The sequence below is a fragment of the Engraulis encrasicolus genome, chromosome 14 (assembly GCF_034702125.1).
Source record: "Engraulis encrasicolus isolate BLACKSEA-1 chromosome 14, IST_EnEncr_1.0, whole genome shotgun sequence".
Lineage (NCBI taxonomy): Eukaryota > Metazoa > Chordata > Actinopteri > Clupeiformes > Engraulidae > Engraulis > Engraulis encrasicolus.
In genome coordinates, this window is record NC_085870.1 from 15,540,469 (window position 1) to 15,567,649 (window position 27,181).

Sequence of the window (27,181 nt, forward strand, 5' to 3'; positions counted from 1 at the left end):
GTCTTTATAAGTGTGTTCATAACTGACGTGTCTTTGTTTCTTTGCATGCGTGCGTGCCTGTCTGTGTGAGTGTTTGTATGTGTGTGTGTGTGTGTGTGTGTGTGTGTGTGTGTGTGTGTGTGTGTGTGTGTGTGTGTGTGTGTGTGTGTGTGTGTGTGTGTGTCTGTCTGTGCTTGCATGTGTGTGTGTGTGTGTGTGTGTGTGTGTGTGTGTGTGTGTGTGTGTGTGTGTGTGTGTGTGTGTGTGTGTGTGTGTGTGTGTGTGTGTGTGTGTGTGTGCATGTGTGTGCTCGCATATGTGTGTGCATTTGTGTGTGTTTTGTGTGTCTATGATCTCCAGGCGGTGTCCAGAGGGCTACACGTGCATGAAGGCTGGAAGGAACCCCAACTACGGCTACACCAGCTTCGACTCCTTCGGATGGGCCTTCCTCGCCCTCTTCCGACTGATGACCCAGGACTTCTGGGAGAATCTTTACATGCTTGTCAGTAAAAAATAATAAGACAATGTGTATTGTCAAGGCGATCAGTACAGAGGTTACATTACATTACATGACATTACATTTAGCATACATTTTTATTCAAAGCAACTCACAAACAAGCTCAAGAACCATAGCATACAACACCTGCACTTGCTTATAAAGTACATTAGGAAATTACATCCGACGGCAGAGCAGACATGTAACTTACAAATGCACAACAAAACACAGCAACATATCTAGGCACAATACAAACAAAACAAATAAGAAACAAATACAGTAAGATTTTTTCCCAAGATGATATATACTGTACACATTTCCAAAAACAAATGTTAAAAAATACTTGGTTTTAGTGTGCCTCTTAGTTATTATCATTGAAATAATTGCTTTGAGCTTTCTCATTGCTTGAATTGGGTAAGGAAGTAATCTGATGATTACATTAATCAAGTTTAATTGCCCGAACAATATCTTAAAATCAAAAGTAAAAAAAAAAAGTGAAAATCGCATTTAAATGCCGTTTATCCACCTTATTACCACCCACCTTGCTTCCACTGCTACCTACTGTACACCTGCTAATGCTACCATTGCTACCACTGCATTTCCTGTTCCTGTCTGCTAGTTAAAGTTTGGCTTCCCATAGCCCTCCTCCCTGAATGATTTAGCCCTGGCAACTGCAACCCAAATACATTACAAACAGTATAATGGCACTGCCCTTGTAACTGGATAATAAGGTGGATATTGCTTTGGAAAAGACCTCTGCTATATTATAGTGGTATTGATAAGGGAAAAAAAGAAATAAAAAAAAATATATATATATTTTCCTTGAGGTAAGGTTGTTAATTTGATCACAGAGAGAGAGATCCAATCACTTTTTGACCAAATGTCCCACACAATATAGCCTCTTTGTGCAGATGATGCCCTTCAACGGGATCATTTTGTCTTTTTCACACACAAAAAAGACTCAACTCATAACGACATTGTTATGGCATTACTGACAGCCTCAAGTAACAGACTAAGCATTGGTCATTGCACTTTTGGTTACAGTAAGGTTATAACAGAGGCGCAAAGGGGTTAAAGCCTCCTGTGTTGAAAGACATTACATTATTATTTAGCAGACGCATTTATTCAAAGCGGCTCACAAAGAGGACATACTACAAAGCAAGTACAATGTCTAGGGTGACTACAGAGCAATACAATATGGATTTAAGACATACCACAATACTGTATGAAACACCTTTGAAGTGCAATGACCCTCTCTGACCCTGTCTCTCTCTTCCCACCTGCCTGTCTGACTCTGACTCTCCCAGCTGTTGAGAGCTGCTGGTAAGACCTACACCTGATCCTCTTCTTCTCGCTGCTGCACCCCTTCGCTAATGTGCATGTGTTTGTATGTGTGTATGTCGTGTGTTCGTGTATGTTATATTAGACTCTTCGTGCGGCAGGTAAAACCTACATGATCTTCTTCGTGCTGGTGATCTTCGTGGGCTCGTTCTACCTGGTGAACTTGATCCTGGCTGTGGTGGCCATGGCCTATGAGGAACAGAACCAGGCCACCATCGAGGAGGCGGAGCAGAAGGAGGCCGAGTTCAAGGCCATGCTGGAGCAGCTGAAGAAACAGCAGGAGGACGCACAGGTAGACACGCACGCACACATACACACACACGCACCTACCAGGCACTCGCAATTTTTACCAGTTACCATTTTTATCAGTTCATATTCAACCGTTCCAAACATTGTAATGCCAAGTAAGATCTTTTTCTGATCAATACTGTGGTTTCAGAGGCCATAAATTCAGTTATTGTGATGCCAATAACTCTTTTCATTACAAATTTGCTTAAACCTTTGATGTTGGATGCTGCGTATAATTCAGCATTAACTAGGGCTCCTGTAGAAAAAATTAACCCGTCAAGGTCGGTTGACATATTTCACCTGACAAAGGCCAAATTCACCCGTCAATGGCAGGTGGACGACAGTATATTTGGCAACTTGGGCCAAATGGTTAGGGAACTGATCTTGGGATCAAATACCAAGTGTCCCAACTTTTTTGGAATCCGCTTTGTAAATAACAAACTAATATTTTCTAGAATGACCAAAGTACAGTACGTTTTGCAACTAAAAATATCTATTTTGGGGAAATTCAAAATGGCAGACAATGAAGAAGATCCCCCTTTTCATGTATCAGTCATAATCAATACTTGGAATTTGATGAAATTTGTAATAGGTAATATTTGAAATAGGTAATATTTATGGGGGGGCGCTGTGGCGCAGCGCGCTAAGCCCCCCACATTTGGGCTTGCATGCCCACGGGGACCCCGGTTCGAGTCCAGCCGGGGTCATTTCCCAATCCCACCCAGTCTCAGTCCCAATCTCAGACTGACCTATCAAATAAAGGCATAAAAGCCCATAAAAATATATAAAAAAGGTAACATTTGTGAATGGGCAGCATGAATTCTGGAAATAAATAATTAAACATATTACACAGTGCACCCTTAAAATGAAAAAAAAAATGCTGAAGTTGTTCAACTGATAAACATAGGTGAAGACTGGTGGGTCATGTAGATTAACCAATAAACAGGGGGGGGAATTGTAACTGACCGTTTGTTTTTGTTGTTTCTTGTTTTCCTTTTTCCCTCCAAGGCTGCTAACATGGCGACGTCAGCAGGCACAGTGTCGGAGGACGCGGTGTTGGATGGGGGTGGGGAGCGCCTGTCGCGATCGTCCTCTGAGGCCTCCAAGCTTAGCTCCAAGAGCGCTAAGGAGAGGCGCAACCACAAGAAGAAATGGCGGCAGAAAGAGCAGGAGAAGGAAAAGGGCGACAGCGAAAAGGTGGTCAAGTCCGAGTCCGACGATGGCAGCAAGCGTGGCCGCTTCCGCTTCCCGGACAACAACCGGCTAGGACGCAAAACCTCCATTGTGAACCAGGTAACAGCTAAAGCTGCTCTTGCTAAGATTGCTACAGTACCACATTGGCCTGAATATAAGAAATACGTTTTTATATTAAATATGTTTTTTTTGTAGCGCTCTGAAAATGGAGGTCGTCTTTGTAGGGCTTTAAAAAGGGAGGTCATCTTGTATTTGTCGACAAGACTAAATATTTTGTCTGAATGATTTGGTCATCATCCTTCACAACAACGCCACATGGGCGGATTGTCTTATAGTCGGGCCAATATGGTAAAGATACAACGTGCTGCGCAAACCTCCATAATGAACCAGGTAACTCAGCTAATATTATCCCATAGAACTTGTATTATTTCTATGATGTTATACTAGTTAATGCTCAGCTAATGCCATACTACGTAGCTAATTCAATTACCAGTTAGGGGTGTCACGAAAATTGACATGAATTTTTTACCTCACAGGTATTATTTATCAAAATTATCACAGTTTTTGGCACTATTGCAGTATTTTTTATTAAAAGGGTGTGTTGTATGTGCTTAACAAGTACTGGTAGTCCTACATAAACTAAAGCTGTTTAAAAAGCTGTACATAACAGTGTTCATCAGCCTATATTTAAAAATTAAGACAAAGCCTTATCAAAATCCCATGTTTAAAGGCACTGTATGTGATATGCTTGTCATTCTGAGTGATGAAGTGTAGTCACGGATTGTACATTTAATTGAAATTCCCACGGTAATTATTATTGTCAACATTTTGTTCATGGGTTTTACAGTGTATCGGATTTATCAGTGATCGTGACACCCCTAATAACAAAAGTACTAAGACTGCTGCAACTGGCTGGGACGCAAAACCTTCATTTTGAATCACTACACTACACTACTTTGAGTCATCACTACAACTCATGCTACAACAACTGACTAGGACACAAAAACTCCATCACGATGCACAAAGCTTGCTTACACAGAGAAAAGTTATGTATGTAACTTCTCACGCAATCTTCGGATTTACTAAGACTACTTAAGTTTTTAAAAGTGCATGTACACTGAATGTGGAATGAAATAGAATGCACCAAGAGCGTGAAAACCTGTGTGTGTGAAAACCTGTTTATGCATAGATACAATGATATTGTGCATACAAAAATGTTGGTGCGTATGTATCATTGCAGATTTTCACATATGCAGAAGTGACTGCTAAAACTAGTACTACTCTGTGAAAATAAAACATCCCTCAAAAACCTTTGGAGGTGGCCCTGCCATGGCCTAATGGTGGGGCACTGGGTTACTACACCGGCGTCCCGGGCGTCTCCCCAAATAAAGTAGAAAAATATATATATAATTAAAATAAAATAAAAACCTTTGGAGGTTCTTAACTTGCCAATGTAGGGGGGGACCTCTAAAAGTACTCTGACAGTGCGTTCAGTCTGACAGAGAACCGTGCCGGTGCCCTTTGCCTCACCTAACATCGAACTGGCTGGCAACTCAGAAGGCACTTTCAGGCCGACAGAGAATTGTACCAGTGCCCGTTCCAGCACCTAATCTTTAACTGGCTGGCGTGTTCAAGCCGCAATGCTGAGCATTGGGGAACCGGAAAGTTGGTGCACGATGCGAACTGAAAAATACTTGCTTCTTTTCTGCGAACCGTGACGGCAACTTAGACGTCAGCAAGTCCATCCAGGTAAAAAATGGTCACATACGGAAAGGTTCTGAGCCCGGTATGAGCATGGGAGATTCACAGGTAAGCACTTTAATTCCAAGTGGTGCGGAAATGGGCACCAGCACTGTTCTGGTCGGCCTGAAAACAATGCCAGAGCAATGCTTCTGATGCCCCTGCCATTTTGAGGTGTTGAGAAGTCAAAGCCAGAAGCCAAAGCCAATGTGTTTTCAAAAATATCCATATACGTGTTAACAGCGTTTTGGAACTGAGAAAGTTGAACTCATGAAAGTTGGCAGTTGGCCTTTAAAAGGATGATCAGTCCATGTGTCTGTTATAGAGTATTAGCACAGATTTGTTCCAAACTCTGTCCACCTGTTCAAACATCATGAAGTAAAGCAAAATCTGTGATAAATGGCCACATGCATGCATGGCAATTGCAGGCGGTCCATGGAATTTTGTCTACTACATTGAGGTTTCAGGACAAAAATATGATAATCAGGCTAAATTAAAATCAAATGAATACATTTTTGGTCACCATGTAAAGTGTAAATGTGTCGAACAAGAGGCATTTTTATTAGTAATTTACATCAATTCCTTCAGTGCATGTTTACAGGTAGAATTTTAGGTTTCAGAGGTGGGTTTACCTCGGACACAGGTTAAGGCAGTGGTTCTCAAACTTTTCCCATCATTCCCCCCTTCGGAGGCTCTGGAACAGCAGTACTTGCGCAGACTGATTTTAAAATCTCTGCGCTGTGCAGAAACAAAGGAAAGGTTCATTTCCTATATGAGAAGCAATAACATAATGTTTATAATTATGTATATGATGCTTAAAATGTATTGGCTTATTGGCGAGACAGGAAATCATTTCCTTGGGGGAAAAAAACCCAAAATCAGATGTCACTCGCCCCACTTTGAGAAACACGGGGTTAAGGAATGATTTAAGACAAAAAGGTTAAGAACCACTGATCTATGGGGCAGATAGCTAATGTTGCTCTCATTAATATTTTCCACCATTTTTTGACTCTACCGTGACCTCAACATAGAAATTTGTGTGATCACCCCTCACGGTTGCATCAGTAGGCTATTGCATGGTGCACACACACTCCTGCATACCGTACCTTGTGTCAGGTGTGCTGCCACGTGCTAAATGGACATAGAAGACGTGTGACAGTGTTACGAAAACTGCATACGCACACGCAGGACTCTAAATTAACACCAGCAAACTGGCCAAATGCTGGTGAAATTTCAGTTAGGCTGATGAAAAAGACCAACTTACCAGCCACTTTCACCCATTAGTATGTGTGTGTTTGGCTAGTAGAATTAACAACTACTAGCCATTTTGGCTGGTGATGAAAAAAGTTAATTTAGAGCTCTGCGCACAGGTATCCAATAGCAAGCCTATCCCGGGCCTTATTGTACTGCCTTATTATTTTCTTATTCCTTATCATGAGTCTTTTTAAACTGCCCTTGGCAGGCAATCCAACATTTAACGGTAACAAAAATCCAACATAGTGTCCTTGTATTATCATACCGTAATACCATGTATTCAGGTGTCTTTTACCTGGAATTCAACACTGGGCAGCCATGGGTAAGCATTTGGGGTGTCAAGGCTTGATTCCCGACCCACCAGGTTGGTCACCAGAGTACCGTAATTAACGGTAGGTACCATCCCTATGTATTCCCTTGGGGTGACGTTTTGGGCCGCTGCCCTGCACCGGTAAGGCGTAAAATGCAGTTATGTAAGCTGTGTCACAATGACAATGGGAGTTTCCCAGATGCGCATTCATCTTTTACCTGGCCAGGCCCAATGTCCCTCTCCCCTGCCTCTAATGCTGACTATCAATGCATCTGTTATTGGTCCTGCAATACTTACTGTTTGCTGTTCCTATCTTTCTCATCCCGTGTGTGTGCTCTCTTTCCTCTATGTTTTCCTCTATGTTTTCCGTACGTATTCACTGTATCACTGTGTCTTCTATGATTGAACAAAATAGCACAATAAAATCACTGCATTTTTTCTATTTTTGAAAATGGTATATGATATATAAATATGGTATATAGTGTAGCTCTTGAATGGAGAAGAGCTCTTTATATACTATAATGGCTGATCTCTAATACCAGTACACCAACTCATTGGCTTTTCCTCTAATAATAAATATTCCCCATTTGATTGGCTGTTCCTCCTGTACCCGTCCCGTTCCACCATCTCATCTCGTGGCGGTTTCTTCTTACCCTCGTCTGCTGAGTCATGAGTATTCTTCGTCTAATCCTCATCCTTCCTGCTACTGTACTTTCTGTCTCTCCCAACTTCGTCTGTCTTCTCCTCCTGTCTTCTCAGTGTCTATAGTCCATCCCAGACGTCTCTTGGTATGTTAGCTTACTAGTCACGCTGTGGTAATGTCCTCCATCTCCGCATTTCCTCAAAATCTGTCCAGGGTACCCATAAGACTTACTACATAGTGTTATACAGACCACATCTCTCTCTCGCGCGTGCTCTCTCTCTCTGTCTCGCTCTCTCTCTTTCTCTCTCTTTCTCTCTCTCTCTCTCTCTCTCTCGCTCTCTCTTCCTCAGCACCTCCACAGTCTCTGCTCCGCAACTCCCACTCGTCTACACAGGCCTTTCTCTTCTGTCTCCTCTAACATTTGTCCTCTTCTTTCTCCCTCACTCCCCATTTCTTTTTCTCTCCTTTCCCCTTCTCTCTCTCTCTCGCTCCCTCCCCCCTCTCTCTTTCTGTCTCCTCTAATATGTGTCCTCCCTTTCTCCTTTTCTCCCCCTGTCCCATTGCTCTCTTCCTTTTTGTCTTTGTCTCTCTCCGTGTATCTCGCTGTCTCTCTTTCCATCCATTCTCCCCGCCTCTCTCTCTCTCTCTCTCTCTCTCTGAATCCCTCCTCTCTCTCCTCTCCATCTATCCCTCCATTCCTCTCTCCAGTCTCTGCTCAGCATCCCCGGCTCGCCCTTCATGTCACGTGTCAACAGCCGCAGCAGCATCTTCAGCTTTAAGGGCCGCGGCGGCGGGAAGGACGCGGGCTCGGACGCAGACGACGAGCACAGCACGGTGGAGGAGAGCGAGGAGCGCCGCGGCTCCCTCTTCATCCCCTACCACCGCAACAGCTGCAGTGGCTACAGCCAGGGCTCCTCCTGCCTCAACCCTCTGGCGTCCACCGGCGGTGGCGGCGGCAAGCGCAACAGCACCGTGGACTGCAACGGCGTGGTGTCCCTGATCGGGCCTGTGCGGGGTCCCGGGCGGCTCTTGCCAGAGGTGAAAATATATAGAGCAGCTTCTGACGACAGTGTAAGGACGTCCTGACTGGGACAGGCTACTAGACTCTAGGCATGGGGGTGGCAGATGATCCCTGATTTTAGTTTTTTTTTTTACCATAGTATTTTGTTTTATTACTCACATCGTTTTATTTTTTTTTCTTAAAATGTCTCTGTTTTTCTTTTGTTTGGTTTTTTTTTGTTATTTCCTTCTCTCTTTTTTTATTTTATTTCACTCGCTTCCCTAGCTTTTATTATCATCCCATCCTAAGCCATCAGTAAGATTTGAATTTATTTCAGACATTATTTGTACTTTTCTTTGATGTATTGCATGATCCTCTCTGCCCATCCACACAAGCCTATCTAGTTGCTTCCCTGATAGAAATGGAATGATATCTGGAATGATATATATGTACCGTAACTCTACACAACAGCTAAAATTAAACAAATATTCCCTGTCCTCACCCTCTCAACTAAAACAATGTTCACACACAGACACACACACTCATACACACACACATAGGCTACATACACACATACAAAAACATGAACACACATGATGTTGAAGATGATGATGATAATGATGATGATGGAAAGTACATGTACATGTAGCTTGTACAGTGTACCTCATACCTTATACCTCGTACCTCATACTCTGGCAGGTCCTCAACCTGCACAAAAACCAGAGCACAAACACACACACACACACACACACACACACACACACACACACACACACACACACACACACACACACACACACACAAACACACACACACAAACACACACACACACACACACACACACACACACACACACACACACACACACACACACACACACACACACAAAATGTCCTTCAGAAACATCTACCCCTCTTTCCCCTTCATCCTCACTTGTGCTCACACCTTTCTCATATTCTGTCAAAGACTGCCCTGTGTTCAAGGGCAATTCATGCTCAAATATCTCTGACCAAAATTTGAAACTGAATCTCAAACACCAGTCAGTCTGTATGCTATCCTTACACTTACTGTATACATACTTCCAGTCCAGGTTAAATCTTCTTGACTTTTCTGACCATGACGCTGAGGCCCAGCTCTCACCTAGCTAGCCTAGCTATCTTAGCTAGTGCTGTAGGTGGGTCTCACCTAGCTAGCATAAAACTAGCATTGTAGGTGGATGACTTGTCATTTCTTTGTAGTGCCATTCTTCTGACCCCTCAATAATCTGACAATTTTCCATTGAAAAGCTTGTTATTCGGGGTAACTCTAACTCCTGAGGCTAAATCAGGAACCTAGGCTACATTGAAACACAAGCTCTTCTAGAAAATGGAAAGTGGAAGTCTGCCACTTCATTTTAGTCATATTACCTTGAAATGACATGGGATTCCAAAAGTGGTACATTACAGTACAGTACAGTACCCGGTTCATTGGTTTGTTTAGCTGCTAGCGTTGCCACCTCTGTCTGACAAAAAAACCTGGACATTTCAAGCTCAATCGATCTTTTTGCTTGCAGAAAAAAACGGGACAGGTGGCAACTATGGTGGCCAGATGTCCGTCTTTAGGACGGACCGTCCGTCTTTTCAATGCCTTGTCAGGCGTCCGGCACAGCATCAAGCCGGACGACTAATTGATTAAAATGCATGAAATTGCATCTAAGAAATACACATTTTTCTGGGGCAAGACCCCCAGACACCCAGCCAAAATATGTCCTCCGTCTTGCTGTCAAGGAGATGGTCACCTTAGTGGCAACACTAGACTAGCTGCCCAATCACACATTTTCGCTGGCATTGTGGAGGATGGGACAGAAAGTTGAATACTTCTTTATTTTTTTTAAATGGGAAATTACGGTTTTAAATTTTGGGTGCTCTGATAATTTATGTACAAATTCCAAAATCCCATAATCGATGCTTCACGTATATCAACAGGAAAACCTACAGACGACAGCTTTAGTAATAAGTAAATTACCCCCATAAATAATATTAAATGAATAAATGAACGAAAGAAAGTGACGTCAAGTTGCAGATAAAATAGTCCCTCATGCCCTTCAAACTATTCACACTTATCAGTGATCTTTTAAATAGGTTACTTTTAAAGAGATGTACAGGAAGTTGTCGGATTATTGGAAGGTCAGACCAAAGGAGCTTTGGAGGAATGGTAGTCGCCCGGTGAGTCTAAAAGAAGTGGACTTTTGTCCAGGTCTGCACATTGACCAATATACCTATATAAAACATATTGCATCATATAGCACTTTATGTCTTTTTTTTTTTTTTTTTTTTAAATGAAGCTACAGTACAAAAGTAATAGTCAATCAGGAATATTTGATGCGTGCTGTTTTCAAAACTTTCAAAAAGCCATATATAATGTACAGTATGTACAGCCACGGAAAAAAAATGAGAGAGCACTTCAAAATGTTCAGTTTTTCTGATTTTACTATGGACAGGTATATGTTTGAGTAAAGCAAACATTGATGTTTAATTCTATAAACTACCAACATTTCCCTCGAATTTCGAATGAAAATATTGTCATTTAGGCGCCGGGGTTGGAATTACATCGCTCAAGAATGATGTGAAAGACTGGTGGAGAGCCAAGGTGCATGGAAGCTCTGCTGTGAATAAAATCCAGGGTTATTGTATATTGATTTCTTCACTCTTTCCAAGTTAAAACAATACTATTATGTTGTTTTAAAGTAAACATCATCTTGTTTTCTTTGGATTTTTTCAGGTCTCATAAAATTGCATCTTTTGTGTTATTGTGACCATTTATAACTTTATGAAAATAAATTCTCTAAATGACAATATTTTCATTCGAAATCCGGAGGAAATGTTGTCAGTAGTTTAAAGAATGAAACAACAATGTTTATTTTACTGACACACACCCCAATAAGCAGTAAAAACAGAACATTTTAAGGTGATCTCTCATTTTTTTCCGCCGCTGTATTCTTTGTACGCCAATTTCTAACACAGTCTCACCCCAAGTAGTCAATTTTTGACTACTCAATTTTTGACACCCCAAGACTGCAATTTTTGACGTCTTGGGTATTCCTTCCACGTCACATTTTGACTATGTCCTCAAAGGCGTCCCCTTGTGGCAGCATAACGTCATTGAGGTTAGGTTTAGGAATAGGTTTAGGGTTAGGCCACATAGTCAAAATGTGACGTGGAAGGAATACCCAAGACGTCAAAAATTGCAGTCTGGTCCAAGGTAGTCAGAAATTGACTACTTGGGGTGAGACTGCGTTGCAATTTCAGTGGGAGCCACTTTGCCCAACATGCCCTCCCCCCACGGACTGCCCCCTGCCAATACAAAAAAATACAGAAGTTTTTCTTTATTTTATCAGATGTTATATGTCTCTTTGGTTACACTTACTGTACTTGACGTCGGTATCATACTCATGTCATGACAGTGTCAACAATGTCATGACACAGTTATGGATGAGTCATAAACATTGTCAATGTCATAAACGTTATAGGGTCATGGAAAGTTCACATTGTTTGCGCCGTCTTTACGAAAAGCCGAAAGTCACTTAATGAGAACAGTCATAAAATGTTTATGATAGTGACATAATGTGTGATGATACGTCCATGACTGTGGTACGACACTGTTATGACTCTGTCATGTCTTGTGTATGACGCCAGCGTCAAGTAAAGTGTTACTGTATCTTTGGTACACGTTTTATCTAGGGCTGGGACTTAACACGATTCATTTAGATTAATTAACTACACAAACATTAATGCGATTATTTTTTTTAATTTTAATCACTAATATAGTTACATAGTTCTGGATTAGACCAGTGGCGGGCATCATTATGCCTGATGCTGTACAGCCTACTGAAATTGAGAAGATTTCTCTCTTCTTTTAAAAATGAACAATATTTTCTTGATTAAGCTTATGTACTGTCATTACTCAAAATCCATATGAAATAAAAATACTTTTAACTGTTCTCAAGTCAGATACATATATATATGCGATTAAAATGCAATTAATTTCAATGAATTACTTTCAAATCCTATAGGTAATTCAATTATTTTTTTAATCGAGTCCCAGCCCTAGTTTTATCCAAAGCGACTTTTATTCAAAACAACTGTCTTACCAATGTATTGTGTAGCCCTACTGTACCTGCGTACTGAAAAACCTAATGGTATACCTACAGTATACACGCCATGGTCAAAGGGTGAAGGCAGGGGCATTGTGGTGGGCGGGTCTTTTGCCAAATCAGATATTTTGATTGGTGTATTAAGTGCAGTTCTTTTGTGATTGGTAGAAAGGTGTGTCAAGTGGGAGCTGGGCCTAACAGTCTTGATCTGTCACACTGCTACTCATGCATGGTCATGCAAGTATACAGTGTGTGCATGTGCGTGTGTGTGTGTGTGTGCGTGTGTGTGTGTGTGTGTGTGTGTGTGTGTGTGTGTGTGTGTGTGTGTGTGTGTGTGTGTGTGTGTGTGTGTGTGTGTGTGTGTGTGTGTGTGTCAGTGTGTGTGTGTGTGTGTGTGAGAGAGAGAGAGAGAGAGAGAGAATCTGTTTCTGTTTGTTATTTAAGGTGACTTTTTAATTTATAGATATACAGATAGATACACGTATACAGCCAAGAACAATTATGGAATTCTATTTTAATTGTGTATATGAATCCAACTTTTCTTTTCTTTTTTGCAACTATTCCCATCACACCTGGTTGATGGAACAGCCTTGAAGGCCCACTAAGAAAAGTTTTCAAGCTGATTAAACATCTCAACCAGCCAAGCCAACTGATACTTGAACAAGTCATTGGTTAATTTTCATTCACACTGAAATTAAGTTAATTTTGTTGACTAAGCACAACCAGTGTGTGGTATTGACCACAAGAAAGGAGGGTTTGTTGTAGGTGTTACTGTATTTGAGTGGATGCGTACTGTATGTGTGTGCTATACTGTATGTGTGTGTGATTGAGAGACTGAGGTGGATGCATGTACTGTTTGTATTGTATGTGCATGCCGTTGCCCTTTGGCTGTGTGCAATCCCACACATTTGTTTGCATCGTTTCTCTGTATATATTTGCATGTCTTTGCTCTCTATTCAATGCCTGACCTGTAGTACGTGTGCTGGTGTGTGTGTGTGTGTGTGTGTGTGTGTGTGTGTGTGTGTGTGTGTGTGTGTGTGTGTGTGTGTGTGTGTGTGTGTGTTTGTGTGTGTGCGCGCGTGTGCGTGCATGTGTTTGCGCATGCGTATGTCTTGTGTGTGTGCATGTGTGTCTGTGCTCGTGTGTGTTTCTGCGTGTGTGTGTGTGTGTGTGTTCCCATAGACGACGGAGGTGGACTGTAAGCGGAAACTGTCGGGCTCCCTCATGGTGTCCGTGGACCAGCTGAATATGTCCTTCAGCAAGAAAGACAGAGCGAACAGCGCCATGACTGTAGTCACTAACACCCTCGTAGACGGTACCTGCACTCCTCTCTCTCTCTCTCTCTCTCTCTCTCTCTCTCTCTCTCTCTCTCGCTCTCTCTCCCTTTTTAACACACCCCTAGAGGGTAACTTCACCCCTATCTATCTATCTATCTATCTATCTATCTATCTATCTATCTATCTATCTATCTATCTATCTATCTATCTATCTATCAATCTATCACACTCCATAAAGGGTTTCAGCACTCCTTGTCCTCTGGCCGACTCTGTCACTCTGAACACCCCTCTGTCTCTGTCTCTCTGTATCTATCACTCTGCAGTTCTCCCCCTCCCCCCCTCTCTCTCTCTCTGTCTGTCTGTCTGTCTGTCTGTCTCTGCCTCTTCTCTGATACCCATCCTGAAACCATCTGAAAGGTGTAGCTTTGATCAGTGGTGTAGTCTACTTTTTTATGGTGGGTATACTGTATTGGAGCATTTTTTGAAGTGGGTATACTGTATATATTTGTGCCATTCAAAATAATGGATCAATCCATTTTAAGTGGGTATACTGAAATCCCTGAAATTTAGAAGTGGGTATACTCCGTATACCCGTGTTCTACGTAGACTACACCACTGGCTTTGATACCTCTCTGTCTGCATTGTGATGGGATGTAGTTAGTCTCAGCAGTGCTGCCTGATCTGGCATTAAGTTACTGTACATGTGCTCTAGTGCCGTGTCAGGCTGTCAGAGGTTTTACTTTTAATTTACTTAAATTCTTTACATTAAAATGACCTCTACTCATGTGTAATAGCTACGTATGTACGTACATGCAAATGCAATAATGAACATGTTTGGTTCACTATGTTTTCTTAGTTTGATTGATTGACAACAAGTCTAGTTCTATTCTGTTCTGATCCTTTCTATTCCGTTCTAATTCTGTTATCTGCTCCTACGTCTCCTGTGTTCTATCAACGCAGAGCTGACAGACTCCCAGAGGAAGTGTCCGGCATGGTGGTACAAGTTCGCCAACATCTTCCTGATCTGGGACTGCTTCCCGTTGTGGGTGCAGTTGAAGGAGATAATGTTCATCATCGTGATGGACCCGTTTGTGGACCTGGCCATCACCATCTGCATCGTGCTCAACACTGTCTTCATGGCCATGGAGCACTACCCCATGACGCCGCAGTTTGAGCACGTGCTCTCCGTTGGAAACCTGGTGAGTGCGAGAAATTAGCGTGAAAAATACATATGCTACTTCCAACAAGGGTGCGTCTAGTCCAGACGTGGGCAAACTCAGGCCCGGGGGCCACATGCGGCCCGCACGTCCATTTCATGCGGCCCTCAGAGCCTTTCCAAGAAAAAAATGCAGATTCATATGGTCACTCATTCTTAAATGGGCTACCTAAAACAAGGGTCTTGGAAACCTTAGATTACTAAAGTCTACATCTAGATACAATTAGCAGGAATGGCACAACTGACAATGATGTAATTATGTTGGCATACACCATTTCTTCTTCAACTTTCTAAACCCAATGCGGCCCTTGGGCCAAAATAATAGCCCACCCCTAGTCTAGTCCATCATCATCAGGCCTGGTGACACGTCAGAGATGTAAAAAAAAAAGATATGTTTTCTGCCACTAGGGTCCGTCTCGTGTAATGCTAATGTAACACTACCTAATGACGCTGCACTTCGAAAATGTGCGGGGATTGCATAACCTCAACCTATGATATCATATCAGAATTGCTGTTATAGGCTTGCCTCGCTGCACTAGTGTGACATTGAATCAAGAAAGCAAGAAGGCAGGGAAATTCGTTTGCCGTCGTGGGCCTTATTTTTTGGCTTTTATTTTTTTTGTGAAGTACATTGAATTACATCTGTGATCCATCACCATACCTTGCCTCGCCTAGGCAAGTTATAGTAGGTGTGAGCCCCAGGCCACGCCATAGAGAGCTTTGCCAGTAGCCAGAAATACAGTACGTATCTACTATAGTAGAAGTTTATGAACTTGTTATCTCTCTCTGACTCTCCCTCTCTGTGCATCTCTGTCCCTGTCTTACTGTTTTTCCCACCAGGTCTTCACTGGAATCTTCACAACTGAGATGTTTGCCAAGATTATCGCAATGCACCCCTACTACTACTTCCAGGAGGGCTGGAACATCTTTGACGGCTTCATCGTCACACTGTCTCTGGTGGAGCTGGGGCTGGCGGATGTGGAGGGCCTCTCGGTGTTGAGATCCTTCAGATTGGTGAGTGTGTGTGTGTGTGCATGTGTGTGCGTGTGCATGTGTGTGTGTGTGTGCGTGTGCGTGTGTGTTCCAGACGTGGAGGGCCTCTTTGTGCTGCGATCCTTCAGATCGGTGAGTGGTGCCTGTGCGCGTGCATGTATGTGTGCGTGTGCGTGTGCGTTTCAGACGTGGAGGGCCTCTCAGTGTCGCAATCCCCCGATTGTTTCTGTATGACATCCTAATATGTTGGACCCTGAATATGCTGATCAAGATCATCGGTAACTTGGTGGGCGCTCTGAGTAACCTGACCCTTGTGTTCCCTCTCTCTCTTTATCTCTCTCTCGTTCTCTCATCACCCTCTAGTTGAGAGTGTTTAAGCTGGCCAAGTCGTGGCCGACCCTGAACATGCTGATCAAGATCATCGGTAACTCGGTCGGCGCTCTGGGTAACCTGACCCTCGTATTGGCTATCATCGTCTTCATCTTTGCCGTGGTGGGCATGCAGCTATTTGGCAAGAGCTACAAGGACTGCGTCTGCAAGATTGCCCAAGACTGTGAACTACCGCGCTGGCACATGAACGACTTCTTCCACTCCTTCCTCATTGTGTTCCGCGTGCTGTGCGGCGAGTGGATTGAGACCATGTGGGATTGCATGGAGGTGGCGGGACAGAGCATGTGCCTCATCGTGTTCATGATGGTCATGGTCATAGGCAACTTGGTGGTGAGTCATGTTTATTTAGATTGGCAGGTGTTAATTTAGAGACCTGTTAGGGTAGGGTGACCAGATTTTTGTAGTCTGAAACCGGGACACTTCGTGCGTGACTGAAGGACAATATTTGGCGGGCGGGTATGGGGGTCCTCCCCCAGGAAAATTTGTATTTTTTAGATGCAATTTCCTGCATTCTAATCAATTTTAGAGGGAGGAATGACAAATCGCAACTGACTCCTTCAGACTTTCTATACAAGCGCTGACTGCCATTAATTGTGTCAGGTAAACATGTCATCTTTTCCATATATTTACCCTGATAGACATGGCGCCATGTAGTGGGTGGCCAAAACCGGGACATATTTGTGTCCCGAGAGAGTTCGCTCGGGACCTGGGACACACAACTCCAAACCGGGACTGTCCCGGTCAAACCGGGACGTCTGGTCACCCTATGTTAGGGGTATTCAAAACATAGATTATATTATAAAAACAACGTATGTAAAATATTGAAGACCATATGGGACTGCATGGAGGTGGCAGGCCAGAGTATGTGCCTTGTTGTCTTCATGATGGCCTTGGTCATCGGAAACCTGATGGTGAGTCATGTTTATTTAGGAGAGGGCCCTAAATTCACTTTTTTTTTACCACCGGCCAAAATGGCAGGTAGATGTTAATCTTACTAACCAAAACGCACACTCACAAATGGGTCAAAGTGGATAGTAAGTTGGTCTTTTCTACCTGCCACTCTGACATTGTTCATTTAGAGCCCTGTTAAGGAGTATTGAAAGTGTAGAGGGTTATACTTGTATAACAATAACGTATGTAAAACATTGAAAAGCCTGTGGGACTGCCAGGAGGTGGAAGGACAGGCCATGTGCCTCACTGTCTTCGTGGTCAAGAGAAACCTGATAGTTAGATGGACCAGCATCACAGTAGGTGGGTGATCACTACAAACAACTTGATTTCATTCTCACAGAAAATACTAAAAGTGGGCTTGCCTTTTGGGCCAGAGTTTTGACCTCCAAAATCTAATCAGTTCATGTACCTAACAAATCTGGGACAAATCCATCCATCTGATCAGAAGTTACGGGCTAAACAAAAATTCAGCCATCTTGAATTGCAGCCATCTTGAAAATGGCCTCCAAAATCGAATCAGTTTATGAACCTACCCTAGAGCATTAACACACCGAATCCGGGACAAATCCATCCATCCGTTGAGAAGTTAGGGGCCAAACAAAAATTCGGCCATCTTGAATTCAGCCATCTTGAAAATGGCCTCCAAAATCTAATCAGTTCATGTACCTACCCTAGAGCATGAACACATCCGAAAATTGGTAGGGCAAGCCCACTTAATAAAGCACACATAGAATTCCATGTTTTCGTTTCAAATCCTTGATCTTGTTGTCTTGTTTCAGTAGATACAGACTCAAAATCAACTACTTCCAATATCCATGAAACAGCATGTAGAGGTATCAGAGACTGTTTTTGTAAAAAGTACAATTGATGTACAGAACGTGAATTCCTGTGTGCGCACACCACATATTAAATTGTATGAATAACGAATTCTGAGTACACACCCTATATGTGGCATACGATAATGGCATGTGTAAATTACAGCCCTTGGATCAGATTTCCATCACTGACCTATACATGCAAGTGCCCACTTCCTGCCCCACCTTCCTTTGAGCAGGAAGTGAGAAGTCATATATTGATTTTGCCGTGTTTGGTGACTGTCATATGATCTCGTGCATTGTCTGTCCTTATTTTCTATGTAATTCTATTGACTGATTTCAAGTTGCAACAAGGACATGCGTATCCAATTCAGCCCAACATGACGTTTCATACAAAAGCAGACCCCTCAGACTTTCTCCTCACATTCTGATTTCCAACACGTCACAACATTTAGTGTACTGAATAGCTACAATCTCACTATCACACACACACTTTCATGAACCCATGGTGTTCCTAACTAATAATTGGGCCTATGCAACGATAAAACACATTTTTTCTCATCAAAGTAATAAAATGAGTTAGGATTGGGCAGACTTTTCCCACCTGGCAGAATCCCTGGTCCCCTCTGCACTCACCTCCTCTCCCTTCCTCTGCCACTCTGCAACTCCAGGATTCTTTTTTTTTAGTTTTTTTTTGTTTAATGTTGTATGACCTTTCTATAAGCTCATGTTCATATTGACTTTTGTTCATCTACAGTTCCCACATCAGGGGGCTATTCTACAAAGGAAAATAATGAACAAATGAAAAGATTCAACATCAGGGGCCTATGCTACAAAGCTGGTTCAGGATAAGTTAAGGTTAAGTTAACAGGTAAATCATCTAATAGAAGAGCCTGGAGTCCTCATTTTCCTAAGAAAAGCTCTTGTATTAGACGATTTACCTCTTAATTTAACCTTAACTTATCCTGAACCAGCTTTGTAATATAGGACCCTGATGTTGAAACTTTTCCTTTGTATCTGTCCCATGCTAGGTGTTGAATCTTCTTTTCCTTTGTATCTGTCCCATGCTAGGTGTTGAATCTTTTCCTTGCCTTGCTGCTGAGCTCTTTCAGCGCGGACAACCTGGCTGCTACCGATGATGACGGCGAGATGAACAACTTGCAGATCTCCGCGATTCGCATCAAGAAGGGCATCGCCTGGTTCAAGATACACATGCGTGTCTTCATAGACCAGGTGTTGAAGAAGAAGCCGGGCGAGGAGGACGATGTGAAGCCGCTCGATGAGTTGGATGAAAAGGTGAGGAGGGGCTGCGTTGGCCAACCGCAGGGGTGGGAAAACTTTTTCATTCAAGGGGCCGCTTAAAAGTTCTCCAAGGGCTGTACTAAGAACACAAACCAGGATTTCCACCTGCATTTTAGGCCTATATTGAAGGCGGCCACCTTAACAACAGACCCCACCTTCACTAGGTCCCCTGAAAATATAAATTGTTTTGCAAGTGTAATTTCTTACATTTCTTTACAAAGCATGTCATATTTCATGTGAAACTGCACAACATTAAAATTATGTCGGAGGCGGATAAGATGGCCGTTTTTCAAGGGCCGTAAATGGCTCTTGAGACATAGGTTCGCTACCCCTGTTGGTTTAAGGATCGGAAGAAACATTCTTTAACTTTCATAAGAATCTGACGCCACATGTGTTATTGGGACCATATTGCCATGTCTGTCATTGCGCTTTTTGGGACCATATTGCCATGTCTGTCATTGCGCTTGTTTTTTGTTGGAACGTCTCTCATTGCATTTGTTTTTACAAGGTGAAGATTATGGGCAACCATATGGGTGCAGACATCGGGCGTGGTGACATGCTGGATTACCAGAAGAATGGCAACGGTACCACCAGTGGCATCGGCAGCAGCGTCGGCAAGTACATGATCGACGAGGACCGCATGTCATTCATCCACAACCCCAACCTCACCGTACGCGTTCCCATTGCCGTGGGAGAGTCCGACTTCGAAAACCTCAACACCGAGGACTTCAGCAGCGAGTCGGAAGCTGAGAACAGCAAAGATGTAAGTCAGGACAAATTCTTTAAAGCAATGTTTCCCAACCTTTTTTTTCTTGTGTACCCCCAAGCCTTTTCGTTGTGCCACAGGTAGGCCTACCCCTTAAGTCAAGTTCTATAGCCCTTTCCTTCTTCACCACCAATCCCTTTTACTGTTTCATTATTAAAAGAGTAATTCAATATAAGTAAAGGGTTTCAAGTGATACATTTAAATATCAGGAGTTTACCAAATAAAATAGATCATCTGAGAGCCTGGCTTGCTTACAATAAACCTGATGTTATTACCCTCTCTGAGACCTGGTTGAGTTGTGATGTCTCAGATGATGAAATTCATATCGATGGATATACCTTATTTAGAGCTGACAGAGCCACACGTGGTGGTGGGGTCGCCACCTATATAGTGTCACACCTGCATTCAGAGATTGTTTTACCTACAGAAATTCCTGTTCATTTTGAATGTCTTTGTGTAAAAATTTGCTTTCATGAAAACAAAAACCTACTAATAGTTAATATCTACAGACCGCCCAATTCACCTTCTGACTCTATACAATGTATTAGCAATACCATTAGCTCTTTAAATAGCTTTAAAGAGATGATAATTCTTGGCGACTTTAACTGCAATTGGTTAGACCGTGCTTCGGCTAAAGACAGACATATCATTGAAAGTCTCAACTTGACACAGATAATCAAAGAACCCACCAGAGTTGGAAATACATCTAAAACACTACTAGACTGGATATTAGTCACCCACCCTGACAGGATCATAGACTCTGCGGTGCTTCCTGACAGCTTTAGTGATCACTCAATTGTATCTTGTAAATGGAAAATCAGAACACCACGCCTACCACCTAAAATAATCAAAGTAAGGCAGATGAAGTACTTTAACAGAACTCACTTTTTAGATGATCTACGGAATATTAACTGGCATAGACTTCATCTAATTCCCTCAGTTGATGATGCCTATGAGTTTTTCCATACTGAAGTACTTTCTGTTATCAACCAACATGCACCGTGGCGATCAGTAAGGGTAAAAGGAAGGCACTTGTCCTGGATTGATGGTGAACTACTGACACTCTTTAAACTTAGAGACAAGGCATGGAAAAAACACAGTGCAACAAACAACCCCCAAGATTGGGAAGCCTACAAGCATTTAAGGAACGTCTGCACAACTAAGACACGCAATGCTAAATCTGATTATTTCAAAAACAACCTATGTAGAGATTACACCAACCCCAAGAAATTTTGGAATAACTTAAACTGTCTACTAAATAACAAACCCAACTCGAACACTCCAACCAACATTTAAATGAACAATGATACCCTCTCTGATCCTTCTGAAATAGCAAATGCCTTTAATCAGCATTTTGCCTCCATTTGTAACACAAAGACCTGCTATTTAAACAATATCAACTGCGTTCAACATCCAGAGTCTTCCTCTTTCACCTTCTCTACTATTCACCCCATTGATGTGCAAAGAGCTATATCTGAACTGAAACCAGGGGGTAAGGACCTAGATGGCCTGGACACCAAGTTTATAAAAATCGCTTCAGATGTACTGTCTTACCCACTAACTGACCTATTTAACTTATCTTTAAGTACAGGTGAGGTCCCAGTAAAATGGAAGCGTGCCAGAGTTACCCCAATTCATAAAGGTGGTGATCCATCAGATATCAATAACTATAGGCCCATTTCCATAATCAGCAGTATAGTGAAAGTCTTTGAAAAAATAATATTTAACCAACTTTACAACTACATTAATTCAGCATCTATCTTATCACATTACCAATCAGGCTTTCGGCCAAAACATTCTACAACAACAGCTTTACTAAAGTTCACCAATGACATCTACTCATCCTTGGATAAAGGCATGTCCACAGGTGCAATTTTTGTTGATTTATCTAAAGCCTTTGATCTTGTAAACCACTACATCTTACTGGACAAATTACAGTCGATAGGTCTTTCTAAACAGGCACTTCTATGGTTCAACTCTTACTTACACCTTAGGCAACAGTGTGTGTCTTTCCAGGGAAGTCTTTCTCAATATACTCTCATTGAAAAAGGAGTTCCTCAGGGGTCATCGCTTGGGCCTCTTTTATTCTCAGTCTTTATTAATGACCTCCCTGCTGTCTGCCAAGATTGCTCTATACATTTATATGCCGACGATACAGTCCTTTATAATTCTAATACTAATCTATCTAAGATTCAGTCTGATCTGCAAGTAGACTTCACCAGAATTCAAAAGTGGTTTCAATGCAACGACTTGTTGCTCAATAAAAATAAGTCTTTCTGCATGTTTTTTTCCCAACAAGATCAGCGACAAGGAGTCAATTCAAATTGGCTGTGAACTTTATTGATGGTACACCCCTGGGTGAAGTTGATGAGTATAAATATCTTGGTGTACGGCTTGATTCCCAACTGTCTTTCAAATCACACATAGGTTCTGTAGTTAAAAATCTCAACTGTAATCTGAGGATGTTGCACCGTTCCAATAATTGCTTCACAATACAGATCAGAACAAGAATAATGAAACAACTTTTATTCCCAATTATAGACTATGCAGATGTAGTGTATCAGAATACCAGTGAGTCTAATCTTAAGCCACTGAGCGTTGCCTACAACAATATATGTAGGTTTGTGCTTAGGTGCCCCTACAGAACACATCACTGCACTCTGTATAACTCTTTAAACATTTTTTCACCCAAAGTAAGGATGCAGTTCCATTGGTTTCTGATCATCTATAAATGTCTACACCTCAACTATCCACTTTACCTAAAACAATATTTGATACCATACCATACAAACTTTCGGTTAAGGCACACCGAACACCTTTCTCTTACTGTGCCACACATCTCCAAAGAAAGCGGCAAGCGTTGTTTTAATTACAAAGCTCCTTTTGACTGGAATACACTACCTGGGTCAATAAGATCATCCTCAACCCTGGGGCAGTTTAAGACATCCCTGTCAATGTATTTGAATGCACGCAACACGTGTACATGTTTTCACTAATACTGCTGCAACTCAAATTAACTTCTCTTTTTGTTATTCCTGCAAGTTCGCAGTCTCACTGAGTCCAGATTGGCATGCACTCCCAGTTTGCAGTGAATCTCTGTTTCCTTTTTTCTTTTTTTTATGCCTTCTCGGATTCTGGATTTTTGATCTCCTGTTTTAATTTTAATTTTAATTTCATGTCTTTTATTTTATTTATTTATTTATTTATTTATTTAGTACCTATTATACTGCCTATACGCAATGCACTTGTCTTATCCATTACAAAGAACACAGTATTAAGGGGGTTGTACGGGAGGGGAGGGGTGAGGAGGCTGTGGATTGAACGTGTGTGAATGTGAGTGAATGAATGTATAGTGCTGTAATGTATTGTCTTGTATTGTTTGAATTGTCCAGACTTAAGGGGACCCTATTGAAAATGAGATGTTACATCTCAAGAGGCACTCCCTGTAAATAAATAAATTCAAAATATCGCTTTCTCCATCCCAATATAACTAGTAATATTGTAGTGTGTAAGGAATTATTTTGAAAAGACAGTAACATGTAATCAGTAATGCATTACAGTTTTTGGGTAGCTTACCCAACACTGGTGTCCTCACAGTACCTCATATCACCTTGGGGGTGGAATGTCTCCAGTCTTACCGTAAATGATACTTAATAGTGTGGGATCCATTGATTAGGGGATGTGGGGAAGGAGAAGGTGTGGTGTAGATGAGAAGAGATGCCCCCCAAGAGAAGACCATGGCCATGTTTGCAGTCACTTGGTGTGTGTGTAATGTATGACGTTGCTTGTGGTGCATTGTTGGATATGACCTGCTTCTGTGTTTGGCAGACGGACAGGTTGTGTTTGCTTGTTCTCGGCCTTGGAAGTGTGTGTGTGTGCGTGTGCGTGTGCGTGTGTGTGTGTGTGTGTGTGTGTGTGTGTGTGTGTGTGTGTGTGTGTGTGCGCGCGCGCATGTTTGTGGTGGACTTGGCAGTGTATGCAGTGTGCAGTGAGTTTTTTTGCCAAAAAAAAAAAACAGGATAGCTGATCTTGCTATATCACGCAGATCAGCTTTGGGCCAAAATGGCCGCTCAGATGCGAAGGGATTGTTGTCTCAGTGAGCTGCTGTACATCTGAGCTCGCTCACTCTCTCTCATTCTCTCTCTCTCTCTCTCTCTCTCTCTCTCTCTCTCTCTCTCTCTCTCTCTCTCTCTCTCTCTCTCTCTCTCTCTCTCTCTCTCTCTCTCCATCAATCTGCCTCTTTCTCTCTACCTTGTTTCTTATCCTCTTGCTTTCTCCCGTGCTCTCTTGTTCATTCTCCCCCTGAGTATGTGCGCGCATGCATGCATGAGTGCAATAAAACTAAGGAGAGAGAGAGAGGGAGAGAGGGGAGGGGAGGGGGAGAGAGATAGGGAGATAGGGGAGGGGAGGGGAGGGGGAGAGAGGTTTGGCAGCCGTCCCAGACGGAGTGCTGCTGTAGAACAATCCACGCTGCCTACAGCAGCTGTTTCCTTAGCCCAGCCTCACCTATCTATTTAGCCTAGTCTGTTAGCTTAGCCCTCTGGCTTAGCTTAGTGTATTAGCCTAGCCTTGTGTATTAGTCTCCCATATCAACGTAGCTTAGTGTATTACTTTATCGTTGTGTATTAGTCATATTAGCATATTAGCCTAGCTTCAGTAGCAAGTCGATGGGGTTGATAAGGTTAGGCCTACTGATTAAGATTGTCATATAAAAGTCGATATATGATTGCATTGACAATATAAGATTGCAGTTAAAGATTTTGTAAATTCCTCTTTTTCATGTATTTATTGCATCATAATGTTATGTTATTATTTTATTATACAATTTGGAATATATATTATTACCAATATCTCTTGTGACATGAACCTAAAATGTAAATATTATAAATACATTAATTTATAAGTTATTCTTTTCTTCAGCTCTACAAATTGCACCCTTTGTTATGCTAAAGCACTGAACCAAGTAGGATAAGTAGGGCATCACTTGTGAGTGCACGTTTGATGATTTTCTAGTGACTTCGGCATGCATTTATTTCGAGATGCTCAAGCGAGGTGTGTGTGTGTGTGTGTGTGTGTGTGTGTGTGTGTGTGTGTGTGTGTGTGTGTGTGTGTGTGTGTGTGTGTGTGTGTGTGTGTGTGTGTGTGTGTGTGTGTGTGTGTGTGTGTGTGTTGCAGTTGGATGACACTAGTTCGTCAGAGGGGAGCACTATAGACATCAAGCCCGATGATGATGAGATGGCGGTTGTTGAGGTGGTGGAGGAGTATGTGGACCCAGATCGCTGCTGGACAGATGGTGAGTGATTGTTTGCGTGATTGTGTGTGTGTGTGCGTGCGTGTGTGTGTGTGTGTGTGTGTGTGTGTGTGTGTGTGTGTGTGTGTGTGTGTGTGTGTGTGTGTGTGTGTGTGTGTGTGTGTGTGGCTTCCAGCTTTTTATTAATACTGAATACTAGTATATCCAATATTAGATAATATACAAAAAACATAAGCAATATCAAATACAAATGCAAAGCTTTGGACACGCAGTATCAGAATATCAATGTGATACCCTGTGTGCCAATATAGTATGTACATGCTATGTGGATAAGCCTTAATGCTTTCGCACAAGTCCTGGCATGCTCCGAGGGAAATATGTCTAGCATTCAGGTTCCATTAATTAAAACTAGAGCAAAAACAGCAGTTACAGTTGACCCCATTAACACATACAGTATATACCGTATACTTTTGTAAATGCATACTACACGTAGGCCTACTTCATACGCTTGGCCTCATAAACAGAGTTTTAGCTCATGAAAGGGATATGTGTACAATGGAAAATATGCATATATTTATTAAAAATGTTTATACCTGGTTAAGAAGTAATTCCATGGCAGGTGATTTGTGTTGACATACTATACGTAGCAATTGAGTTATTTTATTTACATACAGTATGTAAACTGGGTCTAAATTAAACATGGATAAAAATATCCACTTACACAAAGCCTTAAACACAAAGACGTAGTACAATGCATATCAATATAAAAGTGTACAGTATACATTAGGATAGAGTCAACCAGTCAACCAGAATTCAGCCTGTTTTTCTAAATGCCTCACAATGCGTGTTGTTTTGTTCAGGTTGTATTGCACGCTACCCGTGGTGTGACACGTCCATCACGGAGGGTTGGGGGAAGTACTGGTGGTACCTGAGGAAGACGTGCTACCTCATTGTGGAGCACAACTGGTTTGAGACCCTCATCATCTTCATGATCCTGCTCAGTAGTGGAGCCCTGGTGAGATATTACACACTTACAAAAGCGCACATATGCACACAACAAACACACACAAATACACACACACAGAGACTACAGACTCACACACTCTCTCTCTCTCTCTGTCTCACACACCTACACTACACTAGCTGCTAATGGTTAGCACACACTCTGTACTTCATGAACACATTCGCTCCACACCCAGAGGAAAATAACTGACGGAAGAATTGTTATAACATGCAAATGAAAACCACTAATACCATGTTATTATTGTTATATTATAGTGTGGGAATAGGGTGGAAATAACATGATAGTAGCGCCAATGCCCAATCTTCGCAACGTTGTCTCATTTATTGGCTGAGAGGGAAAGGATGCGTTAGTGACGCAGGGGTGATTCCCAAATGGCGTGCAGTGATTGGACAATATGCATTACATGATGCTGATGTGAGAGCTCATGCCTGTTGATGAAAGAGGGACACTGATTTAGCCTGATAAACCAGCCGAAATGTGAGACTGTGTAATTTAGTCTGGCCCTAATGAACGATACATCCAAAGATTGTTGATGAGAACAACCTGTTGTTTTTCAAACCGTGCCTGTGCCTACAGGCTGGCGCTCTGACCAATCAGCGATCTTTCTCGTTGATGTGCTTTCCCAACGTTGCGAGCTTCGTCGTCACTCCCTCAAAACCCTGCCTGCTTTGATTCAAAACAAATTCAAAACAAATATCTGCGTTGTGATTGGTCTGCCAGACTCAGGGCAATGTGTTCAAAATGTTTAACCGATCCGAGGCTAGACCACTCGCAGGCGAACATTTTTGGCGTCCAGCGGGTGGCGCTGGTTTACTAGGC

The 27,181-nt window shown here is 42.3% G+C and overlaps 1 protein-coding gene across 1 annotated transcript in view; it reads left to right on the forward strand.

Moving 5' to 3' along the window:
• scn8ab (sodium channel, voltage gated, type VIII, alpha subunit b) overlaps positions 1 to 27,181 on the forward strand; it is a 66,709-nt gene that overhangs the window by 25,952 nt on the left and 13,576 nt on the right. Inside the window, exons 8-20 of the mRNA XM_063215059.1 lie at positions 340 to 481; positions 1,902 to 2,108; positions 3,113 to 3,397; positions 7,954 to 8,283; positions 13,560 to 13,692; positions 14,615 to 14,853; positions 15,711 to 15,884; positions 16,227 to 16,583; positions 19,091 to 19,330; positions 19,836 to 20,084; positions 23,524 to 23,532; positions 25,263 to 25,380; positions 26,199 to 26,353. Of these exons, the coding sequence (XP_063071129.1) occupies positions 340 to 481; positions 1,902 to 2,108; positions 3,113 to 3,397; positions 7,954 to 8,283; positions 13,560 to 13,692; positions 14,615 to 14,853; positions 15,711 to 15,884; positions 16,227 to 16,583; positions 19,091 to 19,330; positions 19,836 to 20,084; positions 23,524 to 23,532; positions 25,263 to 25,380; positions 26,199 to 26,353 (2,638 nt within the window). The remainder of the gene's footprint in view (positions 1 to 339; positions 482 to 1,901; positions 2,109 to 3,112; positions 3,398 to 7,953; positions 8,284 to 13,559; positions 13,693 to 14,614; positions 14,854 to 15,710; positions 15,885 to 16,226; positions 16,584 to 19,090; positions 19,331 to 19,835; positions 20,085 to 23,523; positions 23,533 to 25,262; positions 25,381 to 26,198; positions 26,354 to 27,181) is intronic.